This window comes from Plecotus auritus, assembly GCF_963455305.1.
Source record: "Plecotus auritus genome assembly, chromosome: 2".
In the NCBI taxonomy this organism is placed as follows: Eukaryota; Metazoa; Chordata; class Mammalia; order Chiroptera; family Vespertilionidae; genus Plecotus; species Plecotus auritus.
In genome coordinates, this window is record NC_137771.1 from 192407720 (window position 1) to 192419738 (window position 12019).

Below are 12019 nucleotides of genomic sequence, written 5' to 3' on the forward strand. Positions count from 1 at the left end.
TGCATTGTTCTCTATGACATGTGCTGACCACCAGTGTGTGGTGCGGAACAAAGGAAGGCCCTAGCCAGCAGCTGGCAGCTGGCAGCTGGGGAAGGAAGGCTCAGGCCCTGATCAGCTCTGATAGCCAGCCAGGCCTAGGGACCCTACCCGTGCATGAATTTTGTGCACTGGGCCTCTAATATTTTTATAAAATCCAAACAGTATGCACATGTGGATTGCTATTTTGATGCTAGCAGACTGGATCTCAGACTAATTACCTGGAGAAAGAGTTGTTTTCAACTAAAATTTCTTAAACAAGTTTTTCAATGTCTAATCAAATTGCAGTGATCATTATCTGTCACAAGGAGATACACTCTGTTTTAATATTAAGAAAATGAGCTAAAAAAAGAGCTTGGATTTCAGTATATTAATTTGGTTTCTTTTTAAATTTGGTAGTTTTTTTTCTCCTTTTAGAAGTAGAAGCTTTAAAATATGAAAGGGATTTATAATTATAAAGCTAATATATATGTTTATTCATAAAATATAAAAGGAAGTGTATATAATGATCAGCATTATAAAGATTTTGTATGGGAGCCAGGTTCTCAACCCTCTTTTGGACATTTTATATTGTGTAGATTATTAAACTCTGTATTCATATACAGATTCTTTTGTGTAAATGGCCTCTGTTAAAAGTATTTTAAAAGCATTATGGTAATTCTTAATCACAAGTTACTTTTACATACTAAAGAAATCAGAGGCATTGCTGATAGAGTTAATGACAAGAGAGACAATGGTGGGATTTTAGCTCCATTCAGACCACCCACACCTCACAAAAAGAAAAAGGACAACCGGAACAAAGTAGTTATTATCCCAGTCAAATACTGAGCATGAGATTCTGTTAGTACTTATATAACTAAGTCTAATTAAAACACCATGAAAACTAAATAATGAGATTGCTGTTCATCTGAAATGATTTGTTGGGGGTGAGTTTTAGTTCCTTACAATTCTTAATATCAAATTTATGTAATGGAGTCAAATGTATGATCAGTGGGAAACCTGACCATCAGTACTGAGACATGTGTTTTTTAATAGTTCTGTCTAATGTCATTGCTCTCCTAAGTGTAAACTAGTTCTAACATCTTTCAAAAGCAAAGTTTTGGGAGCTTATGTGTTTGAAAAGTTCTTTTAATGGATTGTTTGCTTTGTTTATTCTTGGCTCAAGGCAGAAGCATCCTGACATTTACATTGCTATTTCCCTGCTTTCAAAAACGCTAAAAAAAAAAAAAAAAAAAATGTTTTGGCTTTGGCTTGAACTGGCATGAAATTGTCCTCTGAAATTCCTCAAGGCCATTCCAGCTATGTTGGAAAGGACTTCCTTCATTATAAACCCTCTCCCGCAGCGCAGCTTTGATAAGGACACAAAGGCAGAGATGCACACATTGGTACAGCCACACACACACATTCCCACCCAGCTTTCAAATGAATTGTGCCCCTAAAGTCCTGATTAAAGTGTTGTTTGGAACTCAGAAGTATCTTCCCAAAGAAATAATATTATAAATGTAGTAGAAGCCCGATGCACGTAGATTCATGCTAGAATGGGCTTTCCTTTCCCTGGCTGCCAGCACTGCCTTTGCACTCTGGCCCAGTCCCTTTCCGCTCAGGCCCCTGAGCTGCCTCTTTCCGCTCAAGGAGCCGCCTCTTTGGGCTCCAGCCCCGCCTTCCCATGCTGCCCAGAGGCCCTGAGAGACCAGGGGTGGGGCAGAATGCCTGCGTAGTCGCCATGGCGACCCACCCACCCTGTCACTCAGCGCCTGTGTGTGCAAATTAACTGCCATCTTTTTTTGGGTTAATTTGCATATCACTTCAGATTGGCTGGTGGCGTAGTGGAGGTATGGTCAATTTACATGTTTGTTTATTATTAGGTAAGATTTGCTTAGCCTCTAACAGATTACTTAACCACTATGTAGATGAAATATCATATTAGAAAGAACAATAGGACAATATTGCAGCATAACCAATAGTTTTGTTTTAAAGAAAATAAATAGCCTCTAATTTATTCTGAATGGTGGTGCTTGAGGATGTTCACTTTCCTAGAGTCCATGTCTACCCTAGCAGCACAAAACACTGGCTGTTTGCTTCCTTCTCAATTCCCCACATCCTCAAATCAAAACCATTGGAATATACATGTAATGGGTGGATCTCTGATTCTCCTCCCCAAGCAACACTATTGTTTGGCAAAATTGCCCCACAATCCCAGCTAATCATAGTTAACAAGGCAACAGTAATGTAGGAAAACTTTATTAGTTTTCATAGTTTAACTGCTCTCTTTAAATGTATAGAAAGACTAAATAGGAGATTTTATGCAGGTATTCATTCCCAATGTATGAATGTGAGGCCATATTGATACATTTTGTACTTATATATTAGAGTTGTCTATTAAGAGTAAACCTTTGCCAATCATATTTTTGCTGAAAGAAGTTTTGTTTTCTATTTGTACACTAAGTGTTTAACATCAAAGATCTTTCTACGTCTGTGAGTTTAGTCGAGTCACTTAAATAAAGGAGATGGCAATTGTTAGTATGCACCCATTTTTAAGACTGTTTAGGCTGGGGTATGTGAGTCAAGTGAAGAGAGGAGATATTAAGAAAAAACAGCAGCCTCAAGAACTCATATCTTTAAGCACTGCAACAATTTTTGACAAGGCCAGGAATTTTGCTAAAATAAGCTAGGGAGAATGCATATTCATAAGATATTAAAGTTTAAGCACGAAATGGTTGGTACCAAAATTTAAAAAGTGGTTCAAACTTTAAAATTTAAAACTTGGGAGATTCTGCCCCAGAAGATTATGATGCTTTTTTTAAAATTTAATTTAATTTATTTTTTAAATTCTTTATTGTCAAAAGTGCTACATATTTCCCCTTTTCCTCCCATTAACCTCTCCCAGCTTGCCCCTTGCCCCTGCCCCACAGCCCAGGCCTTCACCCCACCGCATTATCTGTGTCCATTGGTTATGCTTATATGCATACAAGTTCTTTGGTTGATCTCTTACCGCTATCCCCTCCCCTGCTATGATGCTTTTTTTGGTAGTGTTTCCTGGACACCTAAAGAAAGCGGTGTGGGAGAAGGCCTCCCTAATTGATAAGTTTTGTTATTTTGAAAGCCCACATTTATTTTGGGAGCTAATGCTATTTAAATATTATATTCACTCATTTCAAAAACTGCACAACACTCTTTATTTTCTATGGGATGTTGCAGCCTCTTGATATAAAAGCTTTTAGCAAGTGTTTAAGAGACAGGACTGCAGTGACCCTGGGGTAAGAGAACTTATGTCAATATTTTCAGTACTTATTTTTAGAAAAAAACTTTAATCCTCACTGAAGGATATATTTTTTTCATAGCTTTTTTCTTGAGAGTGTGGAAGCGAGGGATGGGGAGGTAGGAAGAGAGGGAGATAGGGAGAGAGAGAGAGAGAGAGACAGAGAAAGAGAGAGAGAGAGATCAATGTGAGAGAGACACATCAATTGGTTGCCTCCCACATGCACCCCAACTGGAGCTAGGGATCGAATCTGCAACCGAGGTGTGTGACCTTGAGCAGAAATTGAACCAATGACACTTCTGTGCTCGGGCTGATGCTCTAATCACTAAGCAACGCTGGCCACGGTAACTATTTCTTCATTGGTAAGAGAAATATGGGGAAGAGGCTTTGGAATCCAGAATACTCTCAGATTCTGAAGTAGCAAATAGCAGAATCATATAAAAAATACTTTTAGCTTATAATATTTGTATAAGATTCCCTAGTTTATAAATTATCTTATCATATTTTATCCTCATTTTTCCTAATTTTAGCCTCATATTTTATCTAAATTTATCCTCCTAGTAATAGCCCTTGAGATTTTCATTTTTAGAGATGAGAAGCTGAGTAGCTAATTAGCTTGTCTAAGTCATGCAAGTGGTAAAAGAGAAATTTTTCTATTCAGATCCCTTCCTACTTTTGTAAATCCCAAATTCAGTAGTCTTCCTACAACACCATTGTTCCATGGTGTTCTTAATTCTAAAAGCTATTCCACTATGAACAGATGAGCTATTGATTAAAAAAGGCAATATTAAAAGTATGTTATATGGCAAAAGAGGAAAGACAATTCAATGGAAAAGATAGACTTTTCAACAGCTAAACATCCAAATGCAACAATAGTGAATCTAGACAAAGACCTTTCACAAATTTAGCTCAAAATGGATCAGCAATCTAAATGTAAAACACAAACCTATAAAACACCTAGAAGACAACATAGGAGAAAATCTAAGTGCTCCTGCAGTGATGGTGAGTTTTCAGATACAAAATCAAAAGCACAATTCATGAAAGAAAACTTGTTACATTAGATTTTATTACAATTAAAAACTCTGCTCTGCGAAAGACCCTGTTAAGAGAGTGAAAAGACAAGACAGCCTGGGAGAAAATAATGGCATTGCATGAATATGATAAAGAACACCTCACCAAAGAAGATATACGTATAAACAGATGGAAAATAAGCATACAAAAAAAGGTGCTCAACATTATGGCATTAGAGAATTGAAAGTTAAAACAATAAGATTCCAATACACATCTATTAGAATGCTAAAAACCAGAATAATTGACATCATAAAATTCTGTGTAAATGTGGAACAACTGAAAGTAATGGTATAGCCACTTTGGAAGATAGTTGGGCAGTTTCTTACAAAGCTAAATATAGGCTTACTATATGATCCAGTAATCATGCTCCTTGGTGTTTCCCCAGATGAGTTGAAAATATATATCCACACGAAAATCTGCACAAGCATATATATATATATATATATATATATATATATATATATATATATATATATAACTGAATGCTTCAATGGGTGAATGGATAAAGAAACTGTGATACAGCTATACAATGGATTATTACTCAATGATTAAAAAAATGAATGTGGAGGAAACTTAAATTCATATTGCTAAGTTGAGAAGCCAACCTGAAAATGGTTACATATTGTATGATTCTAAATATATGACATTCTGGAAAAGGCAGAACTGTGGAGACAGTAAGAGCCGTGGTTGCCAGTGGCTCCGGGAGTAGGGAGGGAGCATTGAATAGGTGTAGCAGGCAGTGAAACTATTTTGTGTGATACTGTAATCATGGATACACATCATTATACATTTGTCAAAACCCATAGAATGCACAACAAGCATAAATGCTAATATTAACTATGAATATCTATAATAATAAAAGCATAATATGCAAATCGACTGAAGGGTCAAACAGGTGAATAACCATCCAGACGACCTTCTGAACGACCTTCCGGATGAAGCTGGGGCTGTGAAGGCCTACTCTTGCATGAATTTCGTGCATTGGGCCTCTAGTTAGTTAATAATAATGTATCAATGTTGGCTCATCAATTGTAACAAATATACCACACATTGCAAAATGTTAATAATGGAGCGGGGAGACTGTGTACTAGAAGGGAAAAACTGTGTGTGTGTGTGTGTGTGTGTGTGTGTGTGTGTGTGTGTGTGAAGGATTATAGGTTATATGGAAACTCTGTGCTTTCTGTTCAATTTTCCTCTAAACCTAAAACTGTTCTAAAAATAGTCTATATTTTTAAGGAAAATATAGTGGAGAATGAATAGGTTCGCTGGGTCAGACTGCTTAATCTGCTTTTGCAGAATAATAACTACAGGGATTTTAAAAAAAACATTCAATAATAAAACACAGGTGCCACAAGATCTCATTTCCAGACACCCCTAGTTCCTATGAGTACAAGAGCAGTAACTATTGGAATTATAGTAAAGAGAGGAAGGAGAGAGATGACTCAAAATGACTAAGAAGATACACAATCCCCTTCCTACTCAGGGGCAATGAGTCAGATTTTACATTGCTGGATATTTTTGCAATATGTTTTCAACATACTGTCACTTACATGATCCTTGATCATATATAGCATTCCATGTGCTCCCCACTGCCTATCAAGCTCAGTACCTCTGGGGCACTTTGCAGCTTTTTATTATGCCCTTATTATAATCTATCATTGTGATCTTCCCTGCTCCCCTTACATAGGATTAGAAAATTTCCCTCAGTTAATACAGTGTCCATTGGATCAGATTCTTAGAGCTTGAGGGACTTTAGAGATGATCTTTAACAACAGGTTACCATATAACTACATAGAGACCCAGATATACCAAGTACCTTAACTAACTGGCTGGAGAAATGGAGAGAGAGGAGGTTCTTTCCACTACCAACCCTGTTTCACCTGCCTAGCCCCAGGGGAATCCTAACAGCAACCTGAAATAAGACTTCCATAGCCATGCAGTCACTACTAATTCATCAATTCCTCTTAACTTCATCTTCCATGTCAGCCCTTTGCTCTTCATTGACACCAGTATTCCAAATCCTGTTCTTTAACTCCCATATCTTTTTTACACCATAGCCTTCCTGAAGGGTTCTGTTCTCTTTCTACTCCAATGCCACTTATCAGGAGCTTCAGTTAACTCTTCCTCACAACACAGATATTTTCATGGCTCTTTTGTATAAAAAATAAAACCCAAATCTCTCAACAGAGTATTTAAGGGACTACACAATTTCATTCATTCCTGACTTCCGTAATCATGAGCCTAATAACCATTTTGACTATTTTCATTTATTGTTTTTCTCTCCGTAACGTATCACAGGTAACCTCTCCTTTGTATCTTTTTCACACTGTCCTCTCCTGGAAATGTTCCCTGTCTTAGTAATTTTGGGCTGCTATACGAAAATACTATTGCCCTGGCTGGGTGGCTCAGTTGGTTGGAGCATCATCTTATACACCAAAAGGTTACGGGTTTGATCACTGGTCAGATGCATATAAGAGGCAACCGATCAAATGTTTTTCTCTTACATCCATGTTTCTCTCTCTGTCTCTACCCTCCTCTCTCTAAAAATCAATGAAAACATATCCTCAGGTAAGGATTTAAAAAATAAAATAAAATATTATAGGCTGGATGACTTATAAACAACACACATTTGTTTCTACAGTTTTGGAGGCTGGGAAGTCCAAGAGCAAGTCATCAGTAGATTCAGGTTTGGTGAGGACTATTTCCTGGCGGATAGATGGCTGTGTCCTCACATGACAGGAAGGAGAGGGAGTTCTCTAGGATCTCCTTATTAAGGTGACTAGGCTACTAATTCCATTCATGAGGGATTATACCTCTACACTCATGACCTAATCATCTCTTAATGGCCACATTTCCAAACATACAAATTTTTGGAGGATTCAAACATGCAGTCTACAGCACTCCCTAATTTATTGAGCACCTTACCATTCCCCCAAGACTAGATAAATTTCTCCTTTTTCTTATAAAATCTTTCTTGACTTCCACAAGATAATACTTGTCCTTTGAATAAGTATTCTGTAAATTTATTTAAATTATTATTAATATTATTTACCTCCAATTAAATTAAATTCCTTGAAGACAGGAATCTTATATTGCCTGTTTCCATTAGTATGCTTGCACAGAGCAATTTTCAATGAAAGTTTATGTATAGGAATGATCGTCATTTTTAGACCAACATTATAGGATTCAAAAATCTTTGAATTGTCTGATGCCAAATTATGAAGAAAATTATTTTGCCTATTCCAACATGAATATATTTCAGTGTTTAGTGAACACGTTTGTTGAGGCAGTATCTTTTGGGACAAAAATCAAAATTCCAAATGCAATATTTAGCTCTACACAGTGAACTTCTGTCAACAACTTTCTTAAGAAGCAAATCACTTTTGACTTCCTCCTTGTATATTTGATGAGAATTGCCATAACACCATTGGATTGAAGAGTGAGATTCTTACATGAATAACATCTCTAAAAGTTGTTTAACTTTAAAATAAATTAAGCTCATTTACCAAATGTTATTTGGTTCAATGTAATTAACAATTTTATCTTTTCCCTGCACAGTTAATAATATAAATAATCAATTTTTCCATTTTCCTAAACTGCATATCATCCTGTCACACCCACCACTTTGAACATTTTCTCTCGCATAACAAAGGAGCTGCTCTAGCCGGTTTGGCTCAGTGGATAGAGCATCGACCTGCAAACTGAAAGGTCCCAGGTTTGATTCCAGTCAAGGGCGTATGCCTGGGTTGCGGGCTCAATCCCCAGTGGGGGACTTGCAGAAGGAAGCCAACCCATGATTCTCTCTCATCATGGATGTTTCTATTTCTCTCTCCCTCTTCCTTCCTCTCTGAAATCAATAAAAATATATAAAAAAAGAAGCTTATTAAGATTGAGAGTATAAAGTCTTATAATTTGATTTTTTTTTGTATCCAGAATACTTAGAAATATGAATTCTTTACCAAGGAAAAAAAGTAGGATGATTTATTATATATTTCATAAATGAGGTAAAATTCATGGCAATCTTGGGATAAAGCTCAGTCAAATAAATCAAAATAAAGCTATTTAAACTATTTGCAATGTTGGCATATGTATGAATTAACAGAGCCAAGGAAAAGAATAGCATGCATGTTTTCCTTCAATAACTATAGTAATAACAATACCAAAATATCCTATATAATAATTCTACATAATAAAAGCCTAATATGCTAAGTGTCTGGTTGTCTGGTCAGTCATTCAATCAATCAAAGTGTAATATGCTAATGATATGCTAAGACTGCTCAACCACTCACTATGAGGTGCACTGACCACCAGGGGCAGATGCTCCGACGAGTAGGTTAGCTTGCTGCTGAGGTCTGGCCAATTGAGACTGAGCCAGATAGGCCAGACATGCCCTGGAGCCCTCCTGTGGTCCCTCCCCTGCTGGAAAACCTCCCGCGTCCCTCCCTGGCCCCGATCATGCACCTGTGGGGTCCCTTGGCCTGGCCTGTGCCCTCTAGCAATTTGGGACCTCTCAGGTGATGTAGGACAGCAGGTTTTGGCCCGATCCCTCTATTCTTTCGGCTCCGCGGGCTGGATAGAACAGCCGAACAGGCCGGATCCGGCCCGCGGGCCGTAGTTTGCCCACGGCTGGTCTGGCCTGTGCCCTCTCACAGTCTGGGAGTCCTTGCGGGATGTCTGACTGCCACAGAAGCAGGAGAGGTTCCCACCACCACTGCTGTGCTCAACAGCCATGAGCCCAGCTTGACAGCCATGAACCCAGCTTCTAGCTGAGTGGCGCACCCCCTGTGGGAGTGCACTGACCACCAGGGGGCAGCTCCTGTATTAAGCATCTGCCCCCTGGTGGTCAGTGTGCATCATAGCGACTGCTTGTTCTGCCATTGGGCCGAAACCAGCTCTCTGACATCTCCTGAGGGATCCCAGATTGCGAGAGGGCACAGGCCAGGCCTAGGGACCCCACCAGTGCACAAAGAGATGCGGGAGGTTGGCCAGCGGAGGAGAGACCACAGGAGGGCTCCAGGGTGTGTCCAGCCCATCTCGCTCAGTCCCAATTGACAGAACCCCAGCAGCAAGCTAACTTACTGGTCAGAGCATCTGCCCCCTGGTGGTCAGTGCACATCATAGACTGGTCAACCGGTCAACTGTCTGCCCCCTGGTGGTCAGTGTACGTCATAGCGAGCGATTGAGCAGCCTTAGCATATAATTAGCATATTAAGCTTTGATTGGTTGAACAGATGTCTGGACGACTGGACACTTAGCATATTAAGCTTTTATTATATAGGATATCCTATCTAATAAAGAGGAAATATGCTAATTGACCCTCATGCCATCACAAAGATGGCGGCACCCATGGCCAATAAGGAGGGAATATGCTGACTGCCTCACCCTCAAAGATGGAAGTGCCCACAGCCATAAGATGGCAGCGCCCAGTCCCCTCAGCCCCCCAGCTGCCCAGGGCTGGCCTGAGGCGCAGGTAACCAGGGCCGGCTGAGACTTGTACTGCTGGCAGTGGCAGCAGCAGAGGTGTGATAGGGCATCACCTTCCCCGATCGCCAGGTCACCTCCTGCCACAGGGCTCCTGGACTGTGAGAGGGGGCAGGCCGGGCTGAGGGACCCCCCCTCCAGTGCATGAATTTTCATGCACCGGGCCTCTAGTGTGTACACATATACTGTATATATGTGTGTGTGTGTGTGTGTGTGTGTGTGTGTGTGTGTGTTTTATATACATACACACATTATATTAGAATCATCACACAGAAAGGTATATATATATATATATATATACATATATATATAATGTCGTATAGAAAAATCAAACACTTAAAATTTTAAAATATGTAATATTCTTTTAAAGTACATTTCCCCTCTTAGTTTAATTTCTACTGTATCAGGAACTCAAAAGCCAAAACAGGTTGTACTCACATCATCTTCTAAGAGCCTAAATTGAGTCACTTTCCTTATAAAAGTTATTTTACTAAAATATTTGTTAAAACTGTTCAAATTTTTTCAGAAATCACTCTATTGTGACCCTCCAACCAAATATCTCTATTTCCCTAGTTATTTCTAAATCCCACTCTCCCCTGAATATTAAACTTCTTTTACTCCCTCTTAAAAATAGAGTTTCTATACTATGCAGCTGTAAATAAGAATGAACTCTTACTCTTTGCGACAGCATCGATGGACCTGGAGAGTATTATGCTAAGTGAAATAAGTTAGTCAGAGAAAGACAAATATTACATGATCTCACTTATATGTGGAATCTAGTGAACAAAATAAACTGACAAACAAAATAGAATCAAAGGCATGGATACATAGAACAGACTGACAAATGTCATACGGGAGGGCGTTGGGGGACTGGATAAAAGAAGGTGAAGGGATTAGCTAAAGAACATATATGCATAGTCCATGGACACAGATAATAGTGTGGGGAAGGATAAGGGAGAGGGGGCAGAGGCTGGATGGAGGTGGGCAACCAGGGTTGGGGGGGAATGAGGACATCCACAATAGTGTCAACAATAAAAAAAATAAATTTAAAAACATAGTTTCTAGAATTAAACATAGTACTCTAAATTTGATCATATGAGGGCAGAATAACATCATCTTCTGATTCTTTCATGGAAGTTTATTTCTTCCAATACAACCTATAATTCCACCTGTAATTTTTTTGATATCCATATCATGTTTAACTCATACTGACCTAATGTCAAAAAAAATTCTTAATCATTTACTATATAGCACTGCTAAACCAAGTTTCCTTTGTTCTATATTTATGCAGCTGAACTGTCCTTTGGGAGAGGAGAATGGTACTCCAATTGGAGATATAATACGATTTACATTTTTAAAAAATTGTTTTGTTCACAGAATATACATATTCTGAAAAAATTAAACATAGAAATTTTATTGAGGGATATAAAATGCAAATTTTGAAACACATATCCTACCTGTAAAAACCTGGTGGCACTTGCTGAGCCAGGAAGTTCTTCTCCATGTCTTGTAGAATGTCATTCAGCATTCGGACACGCACTGGAACTCTTTCCCTGGGATCATTAGCAGGACGCATCTCATCTGACTGAAAGAGTTCAGCACTGTCCCGCAGGCGTGAGGCTAGGGCTAGCAGTTGGTGAGTGTTGGGTTGATCACCTGGTGAAGAAAAATGAGCTCATCTCAGAAGAGACATTCTCAAGGGAGCAAATAATAATTATGATGTGTTGTCTAAATGCGTTGTACTCTACTAAGCTTATTAAATTTTACCACTACTACCACTACTACTAGTACTAATCATAATTACCACTAATAATAATAGTACCATCAATAAATAGGTACTGATAGTTGAGAGACTATATTCCAGGTACTGGGTTGAGCATATTATGTAACTATCTCATTAAATATTCACCAAACCTTGTATTGTCATGTCTATCTCATAGAGGGTGAGAATTAAAGTAAGCAAATTGCCATAGGTCATCAAGAAAATAAATGACAGGCTACAATCAAAAGATGGATCTTTCTGACACAAATATTCAGATTAGTCCACACATTTTCAAGTTTAAAAAGCACTGTGGAAAGATGATATGCTAAGAAAAAGCAAACTAAGTTAGAATTAAGGTTAAAATATATCTGTTGTAGAATTACCAACCACTAATACAATGATCTTTTTGT

At 38.5% G+C, this 12019-nt stretch overlaps 1 protein-coding gene across 1 annotated transcript in view; it reads right to left on the minus strand.

Annotated features, from left to right (window-relative positions):
- NAALADL2 (N-acetylated alpha-linked acidic dipeptidase like 2) overlaps window positions 1-12019 on the minus strand; it is a gene marked incomplete at its 3' end in the record, with an annotated part of 846771 nt that overhangs the window by 31604 nt on the left and 803148 nt on the right. The window contains exon 13 of the mRNA XM_080654263.1: window positions 11305-11503. Within this exon, the coding sequence (XP_080510389.1) occupies window positions 11305-11503 (199 nt within the window). The remainder of the gene's footprint in view (window positions 1-11304; window positions 11504-12019) is intronic.